The sequence below is a fragment of the Lepisosteus oculatus genome, chromosome 9 (genome assembly GCF_040954835.1).
Source record: "Lepisosteus oculatus isolate fLepOcu1 chromosome 9, fLepOcu1.hap2, whole genome shotgun sequence".
NCBI classification, from domain to species: Eukaryota; Metazoa; Chordata; class Actinopteri; order Semionotiformes; family Lepisosteidae; genus Lepisosteus; species Lepisosteus oculatus.
In genome coordinates this window covers 19,550,792-19,576,335 of record NC_090704.1, presented here as the reverse complement: position 1 = coordinate 19,576,335, position 25,544 = coordinate 19,550,792, and the positions used below count along the sequence as shown (strand labels likewise).

Here is a 25,544-nt window from a genome sequence, read left to right as displayed (position 1 = left end):
CTATAGATATTGACTTATATAGCTAAGATGAGCCTGCTGTTCACAAATCCTGAAATGGCTGTAACTGAAATATAGTGGAAAAGCAGTGGTGAGCCTGTACTTATTGGCTTTGATACCTGACATGCATGCATGGCCTTAAATGAGTCTATGGATCACACGCTAACATGATGGCCAAGATGCACCTCAGTCACATGGAATTTCTCTTGCAAACAGACTGAATGGTGAGCAGAGTATGGGACACCACTCACTGCTACTGTATGACTTAATGCTGCAGGACAGTGTTGTGCTGTGCAGGACACTGCAACTTTAAATGTGTTGTGCCCTGGTGTTGTGGTTGACGCTTGTGAGAAAGTGAGTGAGGAAGGAATGCAGATTGCCCTTCACCCTGGCAGAGAGGGGTCTCTCCAGGAGGCCCCCTGAAGGGAAACTTGTCTTTGCTTGCCATGGGGGAGGGCGGTTTACAGCCCTTATGCTGGTTTCAGCAGTGCCCGTTCCCGTTAGTGCTTCAGGGCACTTTACCCTAACAACCTGCCATTAAATCAGCGCGGGGGCTGTTACAGCTCCTGAGCCTCTTTGATTTCCCTCCTGGCTGGTAGGCTTATTTTCTCCTTTTTACAAGAGCAGCAGGCTATTGAAAAGGGCCTCCAAGCCTCTTCTACATTCCAGCACTTCTTTTAAAATCCCATCCGCACAGAAACTCGTTTGTGCGATTCAACAATAACTTGCCGAGCCAAAGTGCAAGCAAGGTCTGGTGCGATGAAAAGATGACATTGGATGGAATTCAGTATGTTTTGTAACCAAATTCTGAGAAGAATTTAATTGAAATGTATTAACTTTATCCAAAAAAACCTTACATAAGATCTTTTAATTATTTAATGATGAACAGCTACTTGTGAGCTTGAAGTTAGTCAAAATTGATAAAGGGAAAGATTAGAGATAAGATGAGAGAGCTGAAACCCAAAACATCAGGGTGCAGTTCAGTAGAGAGTGAGTTGTCTAGTTTGGTTTCTTACTGCATAAAAAGAATAACTGTTGATGAATGCAACATTTAAGGAAGATAATTGTTGTCTAATGTGTCTAAATTTGGGGTTTATAATTTTATTTATAAAAGACTACAAATAAAGGAGGCAATTTACAAGCAGTGCACTGGGAACAGATGGAAACAGAAACAAGAGGAGAATGATAGTCATACATTAAACAAAATGTTAAGACATCAAAATTATTTTAGGTCTAAAACAATTAAGCAAAATTAAAAACGCCTTAAAAGTGCTAAAAATAAAAGTATACAGAGCTACAGAAACAGCTGAAAAAAGAGGGAGACTGGAAAGAATATTGCAATATGGACAAAACATAGTATCAAAGTATCAGAACAGAGTTGAAGACTCAAAATTCATCCGTAAAATAAAGATTCAAGTTTAAGAAAATGTGCCTTGATGGAGAAATTAAGAAAAAATGTAGAAAAGTGTGTTGGTGTGAAAAGGCTCAGGATAAGACTATACTGAGCTTCGGGCTGGTCTAAAAAAGGCTATTAGACTCTCCAAGAAAGAAGTGCGTGTTTTGTGGCTATGGGTGCTAAGTGGCTTCCCATGTCCATCAGGAGACGGAGGATCTTAGCCCGTGGGGGCGATGCAGTGGGTTCAGGCTGGGGACGCTCGAGTTGGGCCCATTGTGTAAATGGCTGTGGCTGACTCAGCACATCGCCCTTCTGGAACATGGAGGTCTATCACATGAGGAATGATACAGGCAAGGCCCTAAGAGAAACTCCCCCATCTGTTAAAATTCAAGATGTAAAACCATCAGTCATCTCAGTCACTTAGCACAAACTGCCTGATGTGTAGATTAATTTTCACCTACTCTAGATGCCCTCTAGTTCACAATCTTTGAAATGGTGTGTGATGCTGTAGGCTGAAAAGGCTGCTTCGTGTTGAGCCAGTGCTCTTAAATGCTCCTGGATTCACGCATCCTGCCTGCTCCCTGGTGTGGAGAGAAGGCTGTGGGGACAACACTGCAGCTCTCTGACCTGCCTGCTCAAAATGGCACTAACCATCAACACCCTGCTGTGCTCCCAGGCTTGGCAGTGCTTAAGGCTTTTGTCCAGTTAGGTAATTGAGGCCTTTGTGGAAACTTGGCACTGGCTGTGAAGAAGGAGAAACACCCTTTGGTGCGAAGTTCTATAAGTTGGTTGTGTCTTAGAGGGTGTGCAGAAAAAAAAATACAGATCTGAGTTTGTTATTCTTCTGCCATTTTTATAAATGTTTAATTTTTGTATTTACTTTATCCTTTCAGGAGTCTTTCTGCACATCGTAGCAGACACCCTAGGAAGTATTGGAGTCATCATTTCAGCTATATTAATGCAGAAATATGACCTCATGATAGCTGACCCTATCTGTTCCATGTTGATCGCCATTCTCATAGGAGTGAGGTGAGTTTTTCAACATCCTGGGATCTGATATAACAAAGAAAGGAAACGGGTAAATTCCATGAGCACTGTTGTGCTGAAGTGTCTAGCCAAAAACATTGTAGAAAAACTGTAACTTTTACTTTCCAGAACACAAGTGGGTGATTATTACTAAAGGAACAATTAAATTAAGTCCATGAAAATTAGATTAAATAAAATTGTGTAATCTGCTGTTACAATTTCATTAATTTACTTGAAATTATAGGTGATTGTTAAGCAGCTGTCTCTGCAAAATCTTGAAAGATAGTCATGGCAGAAGGAACATTGTAGACTCTCAAAGAATGCACACATGGAAATTAACGAAAGGTGTTTCTTCTGTTTGAAGAAAGAGTAGCAGGGAACAACACTGGTGTTGCACACAACTCTGAAGTGTAACACTAAAGTAAGTTCTTGCTGCAAATTGATCTTCCCTTCAGAATTATCTGTTATAACTGCGTTAAAAGAGTTTGCAGCATTCGATAGCACTATTTTTCACTTCTAAGAATTTTTTAGTTTGGGTTGTAATTGATGCTGCTCATGTTCAGCCAGGCAGCTCTAGGTTAACATCTCCCAGGCTCCTTCATTGCAGACGTCCTCTCCCTGCCTGGCCAGAACAGTGTCCTACTGCTGTGAATTCAGACCAAAGATTGCTTAATGTTTAAATAGAAGACATGAAGTTTTTGGGAATGTATAACATCAATTTGATGTGTTTTCCTGATCTTATGATTGTTGTAATTACTTTGAATAGCAGATTATAAAATACAGAGTATGGGCCATGATGACTGGCTTTCTGGATAGAGAGAGTTCATCTGTGAGCAGTTGGTTCATCTCCTTAAGTCTATGGGCCCAGCTTTTGAAAAAATATGGCTTCATGGAGAAATACTGAAAAAATCAGGAAAAGGGTGCTTTACAGACATGTTAAAGGGCTCAGGATAGAGTATATATTGATCTACAGGCACAACTGAGGAAAGTTATTTGAGAGGAGGAATAGAATCTTTCAATGGAGGTAAAATCATGTTTTTTCCCCATACTTCAACTGTAAGAGGAAGAGTAGTTTACAAGATAGTGGAAGCTTAGCAGAATTTGTTGAATTTTAAGCAAAGTTGCAGGTAATACCAGATGTGGCAGGTACCGAAGAGCTACCATATGCACACAGACAGAAGATGAAACACATATTATGGATCTGTTTTGTCTATGTTGGATTCCTGGCTAAGCTTGAGTGTCTTTGCAAATCGTGTGTTCAAGTTATTAGACTGGGACCTGTTTTAACAGAGTGTTCCAGCAACAAAGACTTGTTCCTTGAAGCAAAAAGCCTTACTTCCACATCTTTAAACACCCTGGCAGTGCCTTGTTTCTTGCACAGCGTTTATGATTTCTACAGATACATGTTTCATGTGATAGCATATCTGGGGGGTATCTGTGATGCACAAGTGTCATGTTCTGACCTGCCTCATGCCATGTGCCTCCAGGATGGACTCTTGTGTTCTGTGACCATCTGCAGTATAAACAGTGTTCTGGTTATGGATGGATGCAATATAAAATTTAAACCAGTCAGTGATGTTATAAATAAAAATAGTCTTCAAAAGCTGCATTGTTTCGAAACAGTTCCCCACCCACCATACCAGCTCTGTATTAAAAAATGCCTTTAGAACAGGAAAGATGTGATTTAGCCTTTACCCTTCCCTGACAGGGAGCTGTTCTAAAAATATACAGCTGTCAAGTCACCCAGTCAGCCTTTTTTCCAATAGTTTAAGTTGTTGATTCTGCAAGCAGAGCAACTGTACTGTACATGCAGGATGGTGGAGGTTGAAGCCCCTTGCTACCTCATGTAACAGTCTGCAGGTACAGCCTGTGTTTTTCAGGATTCAGTAGCATGGGTTGTATTATATGGTGAATGATGAGATGCATGCTATGACTGATGCCATTATTGACCACACAAGTCTTGAGAGAAAAACATTGACATAATTTGGAGGTGTGACATATAACAGGGACACATTGTTAACCATTTCACAAAAAACAGCATATGCTCTTGAGTGTTGAGAACAGGACATGGGAGATGGAGAAAGATCAATCCAAAGACTGCCCCTAGAACTGCAACGCAAGGGACATGGAAATTGACAGACATGTTTGGCTTAGTGAGGTGATTCATAGCTATAACTGTTTCACAAAGTTTCATGATAATAGTTTGATTTCAGATGCATGACAAATCAAAGCTGATGAATTAATAGGGTGTCCTGTTAAGCGTATATGAGCCAAGCTTAGTTTAGGAAAAAGGTATCCAACAAAATTATGCATTTTTGCCCTTGCCCTGTAGTTTGACTGATCCTATGTAAACTGAAAAAAGCAACGACCCTGTTACTGTGTGTGATCTGGGCCATAATGCCATCCTGACAGCAGTTCCCTGAGCAGCAAGCTCATTCCTGTGACAAGATTGCAAGTAATTATAATTATTTATATAGTGCCATTCAAACTGAAGGAATTCCAAGGCTCTTTTTGGATGAATCCTACTTCACCTACCACTGAAGTATATTCCCACCTGGGTTACACACAGCTGCTATTCTGCATCAGCAGCCACACTACACAGACGTTCAGGTGGGGAAATGAGAAATTACATCACCACTTAATTTAAGAGGAGCTTTCCAGAGGCCGGATTGCACAAGTCCAGAGTGGAATGTAGCCAGGATACCAAGGATAACACCCCTACTTTTACAAACTCTCATGGGATCTGTAGTGAGCACATTCACTATAGGACACCTACAGCACAGTGTACCCAGTCACCAGATTTATCAAAAGCCATAAGTCACTGCAAGGTCTTTAATATGTGTTAAACATTGGAAGCCACTCTCTTTCGCCTTGCAATGCGTCTCAAGTTTCGGAACAGTTCTTTTGCTTATGAATGAACCAAAAACTGTTTTTTTTTTATCTGACCAAGAAGACTAAGCTTTTGTTCTCAATTATTTTATTCTTTGTCTAAAGTATCACCATTCCAGAGCCTCTGTGGCATCATTGTCAGGATAAAAAGACATGAGAGAGACTTGTTTCAGTAATAAATCTGAGAAACTGCTTATGATTGTTGGGAGTTGTGCAAATGCATTAGAGTTCTCCAACATGTGCCAGCCATTCTCTATATTATTATGGTGTTAAAAAGCTGAAATGAGAAAATAAACTTTTATGTTTTAGCTCAAGTTAATCATGTATGCATTTTACACAATTACATCGTCTTACAGTATATTTTTTGTAAGGGTTGATGCCTCTGGAACCTACAAAGGGTTGTTAGAATTTGGAGGAAACTGCTCGGTTGTGTTATGATAGCTGATACCTTGGCTTCCTTCAGGAAACATCCGAGAGGTCCTCAATTCAATTAGCTACTAGCAACCAAAGAAGCCGAAGTTCCTCAATCTAATCTGGGGCAGTAGCATGGAGTAGTGGTCAGGGTTCTGCATTGCAGCTGTTGTACCCTTGAGCAGGATAATTAATTCAAACTGTTTAGTACTGTTTAGTTAATCATTGTAAATGAAAATTCATTCTCAATTGATTTAACTAGTTCAAGAAAGGATGAATTTTTCATATATTCCAAAAAAGATCCATGCATCCAGGAAGCTAGATAGGTAATTTGGTTTTGGTTTTGACTGAAAATTTGGGTTCGGTGGCAGGCATCTTCAGTTGTCAGGAATGTTTTAGGCGCAGAAGCAGTGAGAGAACTCGGGGAATAAGAAACATTTTCCTCTGGTTTAAGAATGTGAATCTGCAGTAAGACTGTACAGTATTTGATGTCCAGTTTGCGAAGGCGTGACACCTGATGGAAGGTGGCAGCTGGAATTTTCTTACAAAGCCGTGTTGGGATACAACCCCCAGGGGTGTACAAACACCAGATTCACATCTTCATGGATTTGTCTTGTGTTCTTTGTGTTCTGAATCATTTATGTCTTAAGTGTTGGCTTTTTTTTCTACATTTTGCATTCTGTGCAAGGAGTGTGTTGCAGCCTGAAATATCTAGCCATTTTTTATAGTGGGCTTTCCATCAGGAGTTGGGTGTGTTATTGTAGTAAAAGAGCAACATTTGTTACTGATTTGTTTTAATCTTTTCTGTTGTTGTTATGGCCCTTCTTGTGTTTGGGTCACAAGAAGTTATAGGTAAAAAAAGCTGCTTTGACTTTAATATTTGTAAGCTGCAACAATAATTGTAACAATAAAAGTACAAATAAAGTTGCAACAGTTTTACTTAATATTTATCTTGAAAATTAGAGGAAAACCATTTGTTTTTTACTTTTTTGTCTTCTGATGAGAGACAATTCCCCCTTTTTCCTTCCTTGTCATTTGAGACCATTTTTGTTTCATGTTGCCACTTGGTTTCACGCACAAGCTGAGGTTAATTTACCAGTCTGTTGCAAGCAGGTATGATGAACCTATTTGTTAACTCTAGACTGAGAAAGATGGTGAAGCAACTCAATATAGCTGTCTGTATCACTGCCAGAGTTAAAGCGAGCAGGTTTCTAGTAGTGAGGTGAGGGTAAGAAGAATGGCATATTTGAGCTGGGAGTGTATAGCAAGAGATTCGAAAAAAGATTGCATCCGATTCTAATGGCAATGCACTTCCTTCATTGAATACTTGCTGAAGCTAGTCAGTTAAAACTAGTTAATCGGCTAAGATCCCGTGATCAATGCTAAATCAGGGATCTGGTTTTCATACAAAAATGTCTTTTGCAAAACTTTTCGATCATCTCAACACACCACTTCTGGGATTGTACTTTGTTCTTTAGGATTTGACAATAAAAAAATAGATGTAAATCCTTTGCCGTTATGTTTACTTGGCAAGGGTTTGTTTACACAGGGAGGTCCCTTGCCTAGGCTGTGGTAAATTACTGAGTGATGGAACTTTTATCTCAATGTGCACTCTGAGCTATGACCTATTTAAGGTCAGAGCCCAGAGGATATTAATAAGATACCCTATTTCTGTTTATTTTAATTACCAATGTGCAAATGGCCAGTTTTTAAACACATGCTGTTTTCTTTGTACTTTTTATTGTAAGATTGTTAATGCACTTCTGCAAATGTGCAAAACTCACTCCTTTTTGTAGAGTTTAAAGCTGGAAATCTTGGATTAGTGGTTTACTCTTGTGGAATAATTTTCACTCAGACTGGTCTGCTGTTTTCATTGGAAACAAGCAACTACCTTCAAAAGCAGAAGTAAAGTTTTATTCCATGCTGAAAAGAGAAGAAATGAAACGCAACAATTCAGCTGTGGAGCCTTCTACGGGTGTCAAAAACTGTGCTGTTAATTGGGTAGTGTTTGCTCAAGTAAAAAAAAAATGACCTTTATATCACTTTCTTTAAGAGAAGTTACCACAGAAGTATTTATTAAACCAAATCTATTTGTGTGACTAGTTACATGCACATCTGTGATTGCAATTTGTGCATTAGCTGTAGGGCTGTTCAGAATTTGTCCATGACCACAAAGCTGGTGTTGTTCCATTATTAATCACTTTATTAGTGATCAGTGAGCTCAACAATAAATGTCAAGCAGGTCTTGGTGTCAGTGGCTGCGGAGGAGAGAATGATCAGATTGAGACTAGCAAATGACTTGCACAAACATTTTAAAGACTTGCAAAACTGGTATTAACCCAATGTTACAGGAGCAGAAATAATTCAACAGCAGCAAGGGGTTTGGACAGTTTTTAACGGTAATGTGATTGATTTTATAGTCTGCAGACCAAAGTATACTCATTTGACTAAACATCTGATGTGTTGGCATGTTTATAATACCTTCTGGGTTTCAGACCAGAATGCAGTAGTTTGTAAAAATGACACAGGATAAAAAATACTTGGAAACTGGAAGAATTTTCCATTGGGTAAATGTTTGTTGAGCAGAGCAGCGATTTATTTTTCTTTCTAAAATCATCCAGCAGAAAAAGTCCAATTAAGATAAGTCTTATTTTCAAGAGTGTCCAATAACCACAAACCGCATTCCGTTAAACTGGTTTCACATGTTACCAGTGGCAGAAACACCAGGCTTTTTAAGGCATTAAACAGTAAATTCTTATGGCAATGTGTTTCCTCCATATGTGAATTCCAGATTCATCTGATTTGTTTTTCTGCAAACTGTATAATACAGAACCTTAATTTTTTTCATCCTTTGGAACATTTTATAGGTGTTTTATAGGTTTCTACTGGAAACCTAGTGCTTTCAGTTTATGGGAGGAATAATTAAGCATGCTCGATGATGCTTTTTTTCACTTTTTGTTAATAACAGGCTGTGAAGTTTGTCTCTGATTGCTGTGGTTTGGTTAGATGCAGTTTCAAGCGGAATTAAAGCCAGATTGCTTGTCTAGTAGAGTGCACATCTGTTTGAATTTTGTGCGGAGGACAAGTATGCTCCACTGTTCCCTATTTTCCAGCTACGAATGAATACTGCAAACCTGATATTACCAAGGCCAGAATTTCTGAATTTCAGCCTCATCACAACATCTTGTAATGCAGGGGTGTCATTTTCTATAGTAGAACAAACTGACTTTAAATGTACTTAAATAATACCACATATTTAGTGTTTTACATTTTGGGGTTTATTTATTTGGGGGTTTCTTTATAATAAAATGCAGTGAACACTCATTGTATGTTTGGTAGATTTCAGTTGAGCAAAACTACAGTTATGAGAAAAGGTTTGTGAAGCCTTTGGAATTATCTGGATTTCTGTATGAACGCTCCTAAAATGTGATCTGATCTTCATCTAAGTCATTAAATAAACACATTTATTTATTATATAAACTCAGTTAACAAACAACACAACATTTTACATTGTCATATCTTTATTGAACAAATTTAAAAGGATATCTTATGACAACAATAACACCCTCAATGTGGAGCACTGTGTGTATCCATACTACTGCTTTTTCTAGTATAGTAGTGGAACAAAAAAGAATGATACACTGATCCACCGGCTTGGTGTGTGGTGTTTTCGTCTTCATCAGGAGACTTATCTTAACACATCAAGAAATGTTGTATTCCTGGTGACTTTTGAAATGTGCGATGTGCTCCTCCTTTAAGACAAAGTGATCAGTAAAGACCTCAGGTGATTGACAGATTGAGACTAGTATTTCCTTTCAGAGTGTTAATTGAGTGAAAATGTGGTGCTTCTTAACATATTTCCAAATAATTGTAAAGGAAAATATATTTGAATGTAGTTAATAAAACAGTTAAACAGGTAATTCTCCTAACTGCTCTAGGTGATATAATAGTGTGTAGAATTGAGTGAGAGAGCTATTCCATGTAGGGGATTATGAATAGAATGCACAGTATTTCTTCAGTGGTCTGTTGATTTGTGTTGTTTATATGCTTTAGAAAAACGGGATAGATTTAATACTGTAAAGTAAAATTTTTGTTTTCCTTGTATGTGACTTGTTTAAATCAAGTCCCAGGTTAGATGAAGAGCAACGGGTAAATTTGCACACTTATTTATTACAAACATCTTATTTCAGAAGGGTAAAATCAGCCTTTTCCACAGCTCTTTACTTGATGATTGCAATGTTCAGCCTTTTCACAGCTCCCTGGCATGTTTTCTGGGCTGTGGGCAGAGTGTGGCACGAGGCAAGTGAACTTAAAGAAGCTGCTGACAGTTGTCTAGGCCTGAAGGTACACGACTGGCCTTACAATGAAGGGGGAGGAGGGAGGGTGTAATGTGAAGTCCCCGTCAGAGGTGTCTCTTCATAAATAGAAGATGGGCAGACAGCCTCTCATGTATTTGCATGCTTACCAGTCCACTGATTCTCCTCATTTAGGTGAGGGAGTGAGAGACAATAGAATTACGTGGATGGTTGTTAGATGACTTTTGGATAGATCTGCAACACATCTGTCCCGGGGCATCCTTTAGCCTTTCCATTTGCTGGAGGAAATGTTGAAAACAATGGTTGATGTCACACTCCCGATGGGGAAGCATGCTGGGCTTTCCTGTTTTTATTGTGTGGAAAGCGAGGAGCATCAGGCGCGAAACAGCACATGAGACGGAATGTTCCTGCTCCTCAGCCGTTTCTCTTTTTTCAATGCAGCTGATCTGCAGCTGGTAACCACTGTAGCTTGTTGTGGTGTTATTTTTGAATGAGGGGCAGTGGTGTGTGGTTTCTATCACTATTGGAAAGTGCAGACTACACTAAATATTAAAGGCAAGAATTCTGATGCCAGACCAGCTTCCGAAAAGAAAAACAGATTAATAAATCGTCAATTGATGAGGATTTTCTCGATTTCTATGAGCACGCAGTCCTCCTTCATGGGCTGATCATAATGTTATACAGCTTTACCATCGTGGTCCGTGTTGCGCCTCCCTGGCTTAAGGATGCTGAGGAGGGAAGGTATTTCTTGTGTTTCCTTCGGGAAGGTGTTACTTTGAGCTCTGACAGTCTTCATATTGGCGACTTGGACTATCGGGGTTCATTAGCAATGCAGCCACCAAAGAGCCAGCCACAAAAAAAAGGTAGTTCAGTGATTGAGAACTGGATGTTATGTAATTGTTTAGCGTGAGAGAGGGTTTGTAAGCAGGGCAGTCTTTGTCTTGCTGCTTATTAAAATAGAGCAAGGTTGGTGCTTACCACCAACTCTTAATTTGTGATGAAATAGCTGCTGGGGCTCAAGAATCGATGTCACTGGAGAGAATGTTTTTTTGACTGGGTATCTCATTGCGACAACAAAAACACAACCTCACCATTGTTATTTGATACAACCACATATTTTACACCATAATTTGCAAATAATATCCTTATGTATAAAAATAAATTAAGCACAACCAAAAAGGACGAAACAACTAAACAGAAATTGACTACATTCTCATAGCAATCTCTGTTTTAAAAAGAGCAGTTTGGCATGCACCTCTGAAGCTTTTGAACTACATTCATCATAGTAAAATATAATATATTCAAATAATAGAATTTACCTTAATTGTGCTCTGATTTATAGATGCCATACTGAATATAGTTTGTCTGGTAACACTTTATGTGAATTAGGCTAAAATATAGTGTAATAATGCCTTTGTAAACACTACAGAATTTAACAACAAGCATGACTTTTAAGACTTATGTGCAAAGGACATTACAGGCATGCAGTTTTTTGTAATGTTTCAAGATGAGATATGCTTTCAGTTGATGGCTAAGAGCAGAACTCTAGCCCTGCTATCTGTTTTCTTTCATACTTGGTAAACATGTTAAACTAACTTAAATACATCACTTATATAGCCAAACCACTGAACCCTTATGGAAGAACATGAATACATAGAAGTATTTGGCCTTAAATGCTAATAATATTTAACATGTTTGTATAACTTCAGTATAGCTCTCTTTCTAGACTTCATCAGCAGCAGATATGGTCTGGTTCACCATCCCCAATTAGACTTTATATGAGCAAATAATAACAGAATGCTTTTTCTGAATGTCTGAATCAGAACAGCAACAGGTGGGTCAGCTCCTGGAAACCAATTAATGGTGCACAAGGTTCGTGATGCCACATTACCCCATTACTTAGGTAGATGCATTGGAACTTCTCAGACTTTTCTGCATGAGCATCTGCATGAAGCCCTACATTATGTTCAAAGCCAAACTTTAAGAATGGGTAGTGATTAGATGTGGCGCTGGTCATAAAGAAGAGTGATTAGGAGATGCAACAAGAGAGCCAATAAACATGGTTCAGTGGTGTGCAATTTTAAAATGTTTTTGTAAATTGATTATCTTTACATGTTTCTTTCTTCATGTTTGGGAATTGTATTTTCTATTTGTAATGTTATTTACTTTGGTCTTTTCACTGTGGTTAATGACCTTTTCCTCTCGTGAAGACTTTTTTTTCCTGTGACCAGCTTTTCCCCAGCTAATCTCTGAACAAAAGGCGCATGGCCTGTCTAACCACATAAGTTTCAACATATTCTTATACACAAGGTCGCACACCTACAGCGGCGTGTCTGGCTTCAGCCGCCCCCGCCCTCTTGACCACGCACAGAACAGCCCGCTGTGGAGTGAGTGTGAACACAGCATGGGTGAGGCGTGAAGTTAAAATCGAAAGAAAGCAGCCTCTCCTCTAATGCACATCATGTATGGATATGTTCCGAGTATCAAAAGCAGTTCATCAACTTAGGCCTGTTTGTTTTTAGAAAAAAATATATGGATTTTGGATATTGATCTTTTGATATACATGTTTTGGCATCAGTTTGTTTAATTGGCCATTTATGATTGATCATGAATTTTAGTCACGTAAGTGATGTTTAACTGTTGAACAAGGCCAGAGAGAAAGTTGATTGGATGCAGGTGATGAGGAGATTTAACCTATTGAATATCAAGAAAGAAAAACTCAGAAGAAGATTAATATGCCCTGCTAATCACGAGAAACTCGGTGCCATTGTTTGGGGGGTGGAATAAGTCAATCACACAGTGGTATTCCTCATTTTTGGTTGTACTGAACATTTACAGTAATTATTTTGTTGATTAGAATGTATTCCATATGCTCCATATTTGTGAGTTAACTTGTTATTGAAGGTTATTAAATGGTGTTTCAGAAGTCTGTGGTTTAGGTAATATTTGGGCTGTGTCTTCTGTCGTTACAAAGCAGTGTTATTTATAGACCAAGGAAGTGTGTGTGGTTTGAAGAGCCTGTCTTGCAAGACGATACACAAGCTAAGTTTCCTTTTTTTTTATTTGTGTTTTTCATTGCGCAGTCACAATTTGCAGACCAAGCTCATCTGACTTGCCTGGGGGGGGGGTGTTATTTGTTTTTTTTTAAATCAATTGTGATGATTCACAATGGGGAGGGTTGTTACACATCAAAGGATAATAACAGAGGTAAACAATTAACTATCAAATACGGCTGCACAGTTAAGACTATTTACATTAGGAGGGTGACTTAGTGGTCACTCTGTGAGCCCACAGACCATCCCCCCGCTACAACTCCCAGCCTGCTCTGTAGTACGCCTGGCGAGGATGCTACATTAATTTCTACTGGGTGGACCACGATTGCATTTATATTTGTAGCACTTTTTTCTTTTGCGCTAGGTTATCGTGATTAGCCTAGCACTGGAGCGTACCACACAGCAGAAAAAGAAAATGAGAAAATACGATGAAAAATACCTAAAGTACAGATTTACACAGACAAGTATTGGTTGTGGCGAAGTGTTGAATAAGGAAAGCCTCAAGCTCTCCAAACTGCTATGCCACTTGCAGACTAAACAATTTACCCTCCAAAATGCCACTACTGTGAAATTCAGGCGTCTTTCGTCATAGCTAACTGGATTGCCAAAACAGGGACGCCACACACATTAGGGGAGACTTTTCTTACCGTGTACTAAGGAAACGGTTTCAATCGTGTGGGAAAAGCGCTGCAGAGCAGCCAGCATTGATACCAGTGTCAAATGATACTGTGTCTAACTGCATTGGGCGTATGGCAAGAGATGTGGAAGAGCAGGTGATCGCGGAGATAAAATCTGTGTGTATTTTTCTTTACAACTTGATGAGACCACTGATGTCTCCAGAGATGCACCAATGCTCGTTTACACCAGATTTGTTGACGAGGGTGAAATTAATGAGGATTTTTTGTTCAGTTGTCTTCTTCCCCAGCGTGCCACTTGCGATCAACTTTTCGTTTTGCTGGACACATAAGTACGTGAGTATGAAATTGACTGGAACAAGTGTGTGCGAATCTGCTCAAACGGTGCACGAGCTATGATTGGCAAACACAGTAGGCTCTGCTCGCTTTGTTGGGTGCATTGTATAATTCATAGGCAAACCATCAAGGCTAATAAAATGCCCCCCAAACTCAAACAAGTAATGGATGAAGTTACAAGCACATGACTTTTAAAGATTTTTTTAAAAATTAAGCATAAGATGACTGGAGAGCAAGCCTTTTGCTACTACACACCCAAACTGTGGAAAAGTATTCCTAAAAATATTAGAGAGGCTGGCTCTGTGGATATTTTTAAATGGCAACTCAAAAACATTTTTTAGTCTTTTACTTGATTTTTCTTATATAATTTCAGTGCTATTTGTATTGTTTGTGCATAGTTCTTTTAATTTGTTATTGTTGCTTAAGGTTTTTTTATACTTTTTTGTAACAAGCACGTTGAGTTGCTAACAATTGTATGAAAGGTGCCATATAGATAAAAATTATTATTATTATTAAGTGAGCAGGCTTACAATTTATATACAATATGATGATTTTTAAATCTGTGTGTGGAAGTGGGGGGGGTTCGCAAAATATTTTTAATCTTAAAAAGGTTAAGAACCCCTGCTATAATCCATCTAAAAACAGCTGTTTTGTGTCTGAGGGTTAAATGGAAAAAAAAAGCTTGCTGTTGTTTTTCTGTTTTGATACTTCCCTATTTAATTTTACATACCTCAGGAACATAGGCTAGAACTCAGCAATATCCTCCATGACTCTGCACTTTTTTCAGAGGATGCTCTGCTGCAAGGCTGAAGCAGTCTCGTCTGCTACAGGGTCAAAAGGAGACATTTCAGAACAGATTACTGCTGAAATGGCCCTGTGAGGTTCAGCTAGTCTTCTGTATAACCTACTATACACAAAGGCATGGCTTACACAGAATTCGGGAGATGAGCCCCTGTGTCACTTGATTTACAGTATCTGATCTCGCTTCCTGAGTGTCATGATGGTGTCCTCTAGCTAGCGGTTTCCCTGGGAAATCGTCACATTCTCATGAGGGCTTGTGGTATTCCAGGGTTTGCTGCTCTGACCGGATCACCTTTTTGTGATCCGAGTTAAATAGCTTATTATTCAGTCCCTGCTTTTCTATATAAAGCCAAGGTGTCACTTTGACGAGACATTTTTTCGCGCCAACCCAATTTTCACTATTGCTTCTGTCTCACTATCCTCTTTTTTTTTCCTTTGCTGAACTACACAGTCTTACCTACGTTGACTTACCACAGTCAACTTAGTCTGTACCTACGTTGCAGCCTCAAGACTGCCCTGAAACCCAATTGGTTCTTGTTTATTTTTTTAAATTTATTTTCAGGAAACTTACTATTTGGTTTCTCTGTACCCGAGCCTCCCTTTATTTTTTCTAAACCATGGGCTGTGCAGCCGATTTTTCCTCAAGGCCGCAATTCACTCTGCACAGAAGTTTCAGCTTTCACCAAGCTAGCCCTTGCTCTGCACAGCAGTTTCTACAGTCTTACCAGCGCTTCACTCTGCGCAGCAACCTTCAGCCAGCCTTCGTTCTGCACATCAGTCTCAATGGCCTTAAATCTGCCCTTTTAAGCTGTCCAGCTCCTTTCCCAGGAGGCTTGCAACTTGGTTTCTCCTGTACACGAGATTCTCCATTTCCAATTGGCGTATTGTGTTTGGCAGCAATCCCAACTTCCAGACTTTGCTGTGTGCAGCAGTCTCAGTTCTCGGCAACGCCCTGCACAGCAGCTTCAGCTCCTAGCATGTGCCCCGTATCGTCTGATGCAGCAGTTTAAGCTTCTAGCCAGCAGTTTATTTCACACTTTTCACTGGTCACCGCGTTGACCCTTGAGTTTGCCTGTTTGCACCCCTGGCAATCCTGGCTGCCCTTCTAAAGCCGTTTGGTTCCCTTTTCAGGATTCTCGATATTCGGGTTTTTCCGTACTTGTGACTCCCTTTCCCGACGTGCTATGTGTAGCAGCCTTTTTTCACGAGGGTTGCAGTTAACCCAGCTTTTCCTGGAATTGTTGTTCCTAACAATTATTGACTGGCCTGGGCTGATTAGCCCTTCCAGCCAGAAATCAGTTATCTCATTCTCACCTTCCACTTTTTACTGTCTCTTGTGCTTGGATTCTGACAAATCGCCCACACAGCCGCGACATTACACTGAGAATACAGAGTTTGGGATGTCCATGAGACCCATTTAGAAAAATCTTTGTTTCCATTAGGTCTAAGTAAGCCACTGTTTTGTGCTGAGTAATATTCTGTGCATGTGACTGTGCTGTGCCACTCTAGTTCATAGACAGAATGCTGAAACACTGTCCTAATGACTGTCACATCTTTCTGCTATCACAGCTGTATGACAAACTATGAGTGGATTGTTTTATTTGAACATTTAAAAGCATACTTGGAACTTTGCATACGTGGAAATGGTATATCAATATTTTAGGGATTTGTTTTCATTTTCTTCTCCATACTAGGCCTGAAGCAAAGCATTGGTAGGAATATTTTTTGCAGCTCAGGCCTATGCTGTTTATGAGGATCCAGAACTTTACAGTTAACTTTATGCTAACCCACAGTCATCTTATAATCATTGACAGGTGGAAGTTGGAATGTATCTACAGATAGTGCCTGACACACACAGGTGGGGCTGTGTGTCATTAGTGGTTAACAGGGTCCTCTGCTTTGTGTAAATATAATTGTAATACAAATGTTGATAGTTTGAGGTTAAAAGCACAATACAACTTGTTATTGCTGTTATGCATTGATTTTAGAATAAAATAGTTGACTCAATAAGGATTTGTTGCAAAATATAATTAATAATAATAATTAATAATTGCTTACACTTATATAGCGCTTTTCTGGACACTCCACTCAAAGCGCTTTACAGGTAATGGGGTCTCCCCTCCACCACCACCAATGTGCAGCATCCACCTGGATGATGCGACGGCAGCCATAGTGCGCCAGAACGCTCACCACACATCAGCTATTAGTGGGGAGGAGAGCAGAGAGAGTAATGAAGCCAATTCATAGAGGGGGATTATTAGGAGGCCATGATTGGTAAGGGCCAATGGGAAATTTGGCCAGGACGCCGGGGTTACACCCCTACTCTTTTCGAGAAACGCCCTGGGATTTTTAATGACCACAGAGAGTCGGGACCTCGGTTTTACGTCTCATCCGAAGGACGGCACCTGTTTACAGTATAGTGTCCCCATCACTATACTGGGGCATTAGGACCCACGTGGACCACAGGGTGAGCACCTCCTGCTGGCCCCACTAACACCTCTTCCAGCAGCAACCTTAGTTTTTCCCAGGAGGTCTCTTATCCAGGTACTGACCAGGCTCACACCTGCTTAGCTTCAGTGGGTTGCCAGTTGTGAGTTGCAGGGTGACATGGCTGCTGAATATAAGTTTTATGAATATAATTCATAAAACTGAAAAACTTTCATTTTAAATTTTAAATCTGTTTTCTTTTCTGTCTTCTCAGCAAGACTTTCACTTTAGTTTTATTGTCAAATTGTTAATGGGCATGTTGCTCCACTGCAATGATTAACACTGCACAAAGCATCTACTGTAAATGATAATGCAGAAAAGGGCTTTGTGACGCTTAATACTGCCCTCGTTATAGTTGGGTGTAAGTGATTTAGGGGCTTTTTTGACCTACGTTATTTAAAACCATTTCAGATATTATTTCAATTCATGAGTCTTCTCATGTTAACGGTTTGGTTTTATTTGAAGGTGCTGTAATTAGTGATGCCACCCACCCCCATTAGTAAACCTCAGATTTTTACTTATGTAAAATCTGTGTGCAGTCTCACAGCACTGGGTACATGAGTTCATTGCCAAACCTAGGGTGCTGTCTGTGTGGTGTTTTATGTTCTGCCCGTGTTTGCGTGTATTTCCTCCTACAATTCAAAGATATTCTGGTAGGTTACTTGCCTTCTGGGAAATTGGCCTTGATGTGCTTGTTTGTGTCTGCAAAGGGCTAGCTTCTTGGGTTTGCTTGCTGGGATAGGCTCTGACTCACCTATGACCCTATTATGGATAAAGTGGTTAAGAAAGTAGATGGACAGATAGATCTAAATCTGTGTGTTCCTTAGGGGTTACTCTTAGCATGTTGGAGTCACTGTCCTTGTATTTTCAAAACTGGTATGGTTAAAATACAAAATTAAGGTAGCCCACATGCAGCAAGAGTAAGATTTTGAATAAATTATGGATATGAATATTAAATAGGTCTTTGTCCATTGACAGTATACAGAGGTAGGACATGGGCTGTGGAGCTTTATACAGTGCCTTGCGAAAGTATTCGGCCCCCTTGAACTTTTCAACCTTTTGCCACATTTCAGGCTTCAAACATAAAGATATATTTTTTTTTATTTTATGTGAAGAATCACCAAGAAGTGGGACACAATTGTGAAGTGGAACGAAATCTATTGGATTTTTGAAACTTTTTTAACTAATAAAAAAAAGAAAAGTGGGGCGTGCAAAATTATTCGGCCCCTTTACTTTCAGTGCAGCAAACTCACTCCAGAAGTTCAGCGAGGATCTCTGAATGATCCAATGTTGTCCTAAATGACTGATGGTGATAAATAGAATCCACCTGCGTGTAATCAAGTCTCTGTATAAATGCACCTGCTCTGTGATAGTCTCAAGGTTCTGTTGAAAGCGCAGAGAGCATCATGAAGACCAAGGAACACACCAGGCAGGTCCGTAATACTGTTGTGGAGAAGTTTAAAGCCGGATTTGGATACAAAAAGATTTCCCAAGCTTCAAACATCCCAAGGAGCACTGTGCAAGCGATCATCTTGAAATGGAAGGAGTATCAGACCACTGCAAATCTACCAAGACCTGGCCGTCCCTCTAAACTTTCAGCTCAGACAAGGAGAAGACTGATCAGAGATGCAGCCAAGAGGCCCATGATCACTCTGGATGAACTGCAGAGAACTACAGCTGAGGTGGGAGAGTCTGTCCATAGGACAACAATCAGTCTTACACTGCACAAATCTGGCCTTTATGGAAGAGTGGCAAGAAGAAAGCCATTTCTCAAAGATATCCATAAAAAGTCTCGTCTAAAGTTTGCCACAAGCCACCTGGGAGACACCCCAAACATGTGGAAGAAGGTGCTCTGGTCAGATGAAACCAAAATCGAACTTTTTGGCCACAATGCAAAACGATATGTTTGGCGTAAAAGCAACACAGCTCATCACCCTCAACACACCATCCCCACTGTCAAACATGGTGGTGGCAGCATCATGGTTTGGGCCTGCTTTTCTTCAGCAGGGACAGGGAAGATGGTTAAAATTGAGGGGAAGATGGATGCAGCCAAATACAGGACCATTCTGGATGAAAACCTGTTGGAGTCTGCAAAAGACCTGAAACTGGGACGGAGATTTATCTTCCAACAAGACAATGATCCCAAACATACAGCAAAATCTACAAAGGAATGGTTCACAAATAAACGTATCCAGGTGTTTGAATGGCCAAGTCAAAGTCCAGACCTGAATCCAATCGAGAATCTGTGGAAAGAGCTGAAAACTGCTGTTCACAAACGCTCTCCATCCAACCTCACTGAGCTCGAGCTGTTTTGCAAGGAAGAATGGGCAAGAATTTCAGTCTCTCGATGTGCAAAACTGATAGAGACATACCCCAAGCGACTTGCAGCTGTAATCGCTGCAAAAGGTGGCTCTACAAAGTATTAACGCAAGGGGGCCGAATAATTTTGCACGCCCCACTTTTCATTTTTTTATTAGTTAAAAAAGTTTCAAAAATCCAATAGATTTCGTTCCACTTCACAATTGTGTCCCACTTGTTGGTGATTCTTCACATAAAATAAAAAAATTATATCTTTATGTTTGAAGCCTGAAATGTGGCAAAAGGTTGAAAAGTTCAAGGGGGCCGAATACTTTCGCAAGGCACTGTATATTAAATGGTGAACTGCTGTTCATGGCTGCTAATTATACACAAATAATTAAGTCATAATAGTTCTCTCTCCAAGAACTTTGTGATTGGATAAAGTTCCAATTAATTTTCTTGCCCATGGTTCTTATCTTAAATCCCACCCTAACATGGAAGGATGTTCATTCTGAGAACTGCACCAGTTAGTATAGGCTCTCTTGATGGTTTCTCTCAAAGTAAAATGAGTTTTGAATTAACAAAATAGCAGTGGATGTCAGGGATAGGTGCTTGTAAACATTAAATTAGGAAAACAGAAATTCCAAAGTTGGATGCCAGCACAGAACCCCTAATGGTTTCCAGATGGGTTGGTGGCCAGATCGCGGGTTTGGAGGATGACGCAGGACATCATTAGTGTCTCACAAAATAGCAGTGCTGCCTTTTCAAAAAACTGTTTTCATTATGAGAAAGGGGGCTGAGCATGGCATGGCTCAGCAATGTGCAGCAAGGCCTTAGTTCATCTGTGAGGTATGTTCTGCGCCTCAAGGGGAAGGCTCTAACCCCAGCGCAGCTCAGCAGTGGTTGCTGGGCTGTTTGAAGCCCTCTCCCTGTGCTGTTTCCTTGAGCAGGGCAGACGCACAGGGTGGAGCCTTACTCACAGGGTCTTGCACACTTGTGTCAGCAATATTGGTTTCTCTGAGCCTTGCTCTGAGAGTTTCCAGTTGCAAAAATGAGCCATTTTTTAAAAGATGGAATGTGTTTCAAGGACGTCTTACTGGACTGTTAAGACTTGGAGATGATCCGTCCGTTTCTTCTGTTAGAACACACAACCTTTCCAAAACGGCTAGAAATGTAAATTAACATTTCACTTTCCTCCGTTTTAAGTGTTATTTTTTTAATATGTGAGTACTTGCCTCATTCCATTAATATCCCATTTTGTCGAGTTAAAATAATTTATATACTTATTTTCACAAGTCTGAACTATTGAAATCATTTACATGAATGTTTGTGATCAAAACATGGTCAGAGTGAACACTTTTATGGGTCAAAGAAGGGTCAATACTTGCATCCTTGGCAGCGATTTATGCCGTAAGTCTTTTTTTTATAGGAGTACAAAATTTTCAGCCCAGAATGGTTCAATTTTCATTTATTCCTCTTCGCAATCTTGCTCAAACTCTGTCAGGCTGGCTGTGCATCATTAATGGATTCAACTTCCAGTTGTTGAGTATTCCGGTTGAGTGTTTTCTTCTTGTTTAGCCACTGCAATGTAACTCTGGCCTTGTGCTTGTGCTGGGTCAATGTCTTAATGAAAGGTGAATTTTCATCCCAAGTTTCAGACTGAAGCAGGTTTTCCTTAAGGATTTGCTCCATCCCAGAAACATTGGCACTGAGAAGGATGACTCGGGTGTGAATAGGGCTGGTGTCCCAGCAGAGGAGGAGTGTGTTGCTGTGCAGGACCATGTCTGACCTTTTCCCCTCTGCCTTCTCCTTTTGCTCCAGTGTGGTGCCACTGCTGAAGGAATCTATTGGTATACTGATGCAGCGCACTCCTCCATCTCTCGATCACACGCTCCCGGAGTGCTACCAACGGGTGAGTACCAAGAGGCAGGCCTCTTGAATGGGAGTACCAGGCTAGGGGAACAGCGGGATCAGAACAGGATCAGGGTTCATCTACTTCCAAATTTACCCTTCTCACCCCGTGAGATCTCAGTGAGGGTGATGCTGTGCCAGATTAACCTGATTGTGCTGCACTGATTACATATTCCTTTATTAATGTGAGTAACTGGAGTTGCTATAAGGCCAGTTTTCTTTCATGTCTGTTAAGAATGCAGGTGTTCAATATTGCAAACAGTCATTCAATAAAGGGGGTTCATTTTTTTCCCCCTTACATGATCAATTTCAAGTGATCAGATCTGTCTCATGTCTCTCTAGTGACAGATATTGTGATTTTGTGTTGCAGGTTCAGCATCTCCAGGGGGTTTACAATTTACAGGAGCCCCATTTCTGGACACTCTGCACAGATGTTTACATTGGTACTTTGAAGCTGCTGGTAGCCCCTGACGCTGATGCCCGCTGGATTCTCAGCCAGACGCATAACATCTTCACCCAGGTAGGTAGAATGCCTTCATTCCTGAAGAGTTTCCATCTGTGTAAATCTCCACTGTAGGAACCAGAGTTGTCCTCTCCAAATTTCTTGCATACATTTAAAGTTTTCTGATATGGGCTGGATAGGAGGTTAAGGGTGATGTCCGTTTTTATGAGGGCCTCAGTTATGTTAGTGGAAAATAAAATAATGTCCTTTTCACACTAATACTGCTCCCCATAGACTTTGCCATTGGTCACCAACCTTGGTCCTTCAGTTACAGCCATATTCAGCCAGAGGTTAAAGATCACATGCATCCTGACTTTAATCAGTTCAGTTAAGTAACTGTGAGCTAGAAATAAAATTAGAAAACCCTGCAGCATTTCAGTTCATTTCATCTTCCTTCCATGGAGCCCCATATGTCTGCTTTTCTGTTATGTATTCAGATACATCTGGTCCATTCAGCTGTCCCCATTTACTTTCTGTCTTCAGCATGACTTTCTTCCTACCTGGGCACATTCTGTCCTGATTGGACACGCTGCAGTACTGATCATCATGTACCATATCTTCAAAAAAAAAAGGAAAATCAAAAGTAATATTACAGGTGTATTACTTACAGGTTGTTCATTAGTGTAAAGAAGTGCATGGATGGGCTGTGGAACAAGAGACAGACTGATTCACATTCCCTAGTCTGAGCAATCCCCACATCTCAGAACCGCTGAGAAGGGGAGAACATGCCATTTAGCCCCACACACCATTTCCCCCCTGAAGGAGACCAGCTATAGGAATGACTTTGGGCTGTCGGTATTTCAGAACCTCGAGGAATATGGGTCACATACTGTTCTAACTGCTTGCAGAGGCCTGGTATTATTTGGTTGTAATATTCTGGCCATTGACTGTAGCTTGACTCAACAACTTTCCATTGACAGGAATGGACACCCATTTGACTTCCTCATATGCCTATTTTGATTTTTCAGGCAGGTGTGAGGCAGCTTTATGTGCAGATCGACGTGGCTGCCATGTGACACCCCTGTGTGGGAGGGCCCTGGGACCAGAGGCTCCCTGGTACTGTAGGGATCTGTCGACTTGTCCTCATCTCTCTGGGTCAAGCTAAAGGGACCAAAACAGAGGCGGAACCACCAGGCTCTCGCCAGTCTTCATAAAAACTTGCCAGTGTGATTTCTTCAAGACAAGATGAACCTTGTAGTCTGTTCAGTCTCTGAACCCAGTATTTTTTTATTTTTTAAGGAAGGATTTTTTAAGTAATGAAAACTTTCAAATCTTACTTTGTAAGCGTGCTTGCCATGGATTCTGTAAAATCCAGGGTAGTTCAAATACGCTAATGTCTCTTTTTTTTCTTTATGTAAATGTCATCTCTGCAGCTGATAACATCATGTAGAAGGAAAATAATCTAATTGGCTGATTTGCACTTTGCAGACTTTGCAGAGCCAGACCATATTTTTGGTTTCCAAAGTGCCTTTTTTTAATCATCATGGATAATAAGGACAATCCAGGGCCTTGTGTGGAAAAAACCATGTGGACATCTGGAATAAATGGAGCTCAGCACTGCCGCTGGTGTGGTGTGTGAACAGCCAAGTGCTGCCCACTTACAGCTGTCTTGCAGTCTGAACACTTGTCCTCATCAGCAGCTTTCTAAGCAATCTGTCAGTTCAGGAGAATTCCACTTGATCATTGAAACACATATGTACCTCTGGACAGGCCAGCTTAGTTGAAATTTATTTCAACCCACTTAAAGGGTAAATGTGAAGAGAAGACGTACCACAAAAGAAGTTCTCACACGATTGTGGTCCTGCAGATTCTCCTCAGTTTTACTGTATCTGTTTGTTGCAGGCCAGGTATCTTTCTGCAATGTAACAAACAGTTTCCACAGCTGAGTACTGTGCTTTCTAATGAATTTATTAATTTTATTATCTTTTGAAGAGGTGTAAATGAAAGCAGGGGTTGGACATTAGGAAGCATACCCATGTGTGACCCATTGCAGTTATTGTCATTAAATGAAATCAGTGGCCATTTTTGTTAATTTAAGGTCTTTAATTTCATTTTAGGCCTTTTAATTTTTCGTAAGTTTTTGTCAGGTTAATTCAATCTTGTTTATGTCCCCTGATCATTCAAAACAAGCCCTTTTGTTTTGTGTTGAAAGTGCCAGTAAAAGTATTTGAAAATCTTCTGAATTTCACTGTCCATTCTGAAGGAGCAGACAAACCAAGATGCTCGTCCTTTAGAAAGTCAAACAGAATGAATCAGGGCACTTAATAGTTCTCTATTTAGCAATCACTGATTGCAAAGTTGAAAGTGTTAAAGTAGGCTATTATCTGCCCCTAAAGCTCATGAGAAATCTCACAGAAGGAATGAATAAACATCTTCTCCAGTATAAGTGTGCAATGACAAGTACCATAATTGAAACGCATTAAAGCGCAGTGAAATAAATAGAGATTTATAGACTTTCAGGTCAAATAGCATGGCTACTGTGTGAATGCCCTGTGCTGGACAATTTAGATACTCGCTGAAGAACACTGAACAGAATGAGGGAACCGTGTGTACATACTGTGTGGGGTAAAAAGTTCCCCCTGACATCATAACTCCAGACCTTCACTGTTACCCCACAACTTAAACAATGTTGATTATCCAGATAACATTTGTTAAATCCAAGTCTGTTTTAGGTCTGTTTTTTTTCAATAGAATATACAGATAGGATATGCACTCAAAAGTACTGTAATAACAACCATGTGTTTATGATTGAGAAGAACACTGTTGAGAATCTTCAAACGATCCCAGCACACATCTTGCCAGGTGTTTTTCTCCACCAGATCATTTTTGTTTTCTGTAGCACAGCCAGATACACCTCAAGCATTGCTATTCGCATGTCTTCATGGACAGTGTCACATCTTTTAGAGATTCATTTCTAAGGTGAGAGTCAGCGCCATATTACCCCAAGATTTTTGAGTTAAGATCATATAAGGAGGTTATCTGCATCTGTAGATTGGAAGGGCTCCTTCATAATGGACTAAACATTGCTTTTTTCATTTTTAAAGATGTTCTTCAAATTTTCCCTTCTTGAGTGTTGTAGACTATTACTTGTAAGCTGCTGGTTATAATGGTCACAGTCCTGAGTAAGCAGTAAATATGGACTTTTTAATGATGTACCGTTCCTGGAGGTGGAAGAAGTTCTTGACTGATTCTGATCTCAAGAAACAGTGGCGCTCACTTTTTGGTCTGCATTTTGCACAGTATACTGAGCAGTGTCTATTCACAGACTTTTTGTGTGGATTAGCTTTGATCTGTACCTGTATTATTCTGCGTGTGTGAAATGTGACATCTGTGCACATTTCACCCAAGCATACAGTCCGTGATTAACAGTAAGTGGACAGGTAAATCTGCTTGTTACCAGGCCAGCAGTGAACCTGAACATTTCACGGCTAGTCTGGCTCTTTGTGGAAATTATCGATCATACAAATAAAACCAATTCCAAATATA

General features: G+C 40.2%; 1 protein-coding gene across 2 annotated transcripts in view; it reads left to right on the top strand.

Moving 5' to 3' along the window:
- The window catches only part of slc30a7 (solute carrier family 30 member 7), a 42,857-nt gene extending 17,313 nt beyond the window's left edge, over nucleotides 1-25,544 (top strand). For both annotated transcript variants that reach the window (XM_069194260.1, XM_006643075.3), the window contains 4 exons: nucleotides 2,287-2,422; nucleotides 21,467-21,557; nucleotides 21,927-22,076; nucleotides 23,027-25,544. In XM_069194260.1, the coding sequence (XP_069050361.1) occupies nucleotides 2,287-2,422; nucleotides 21,467-21,557; nucleotides 21,927-22,076; nucleotides 23,027-23,074 (425 nt within the window). In that variant the 3' untranslated portion in view covers nucleotides 23,075-25,544. The remainder of the gene's footprint in view (nucleotides 1-2,286; nucleotides 2,423-21,466; nucleotides 21,558-21,926; nucleotides 22,077-23,026) is intronic.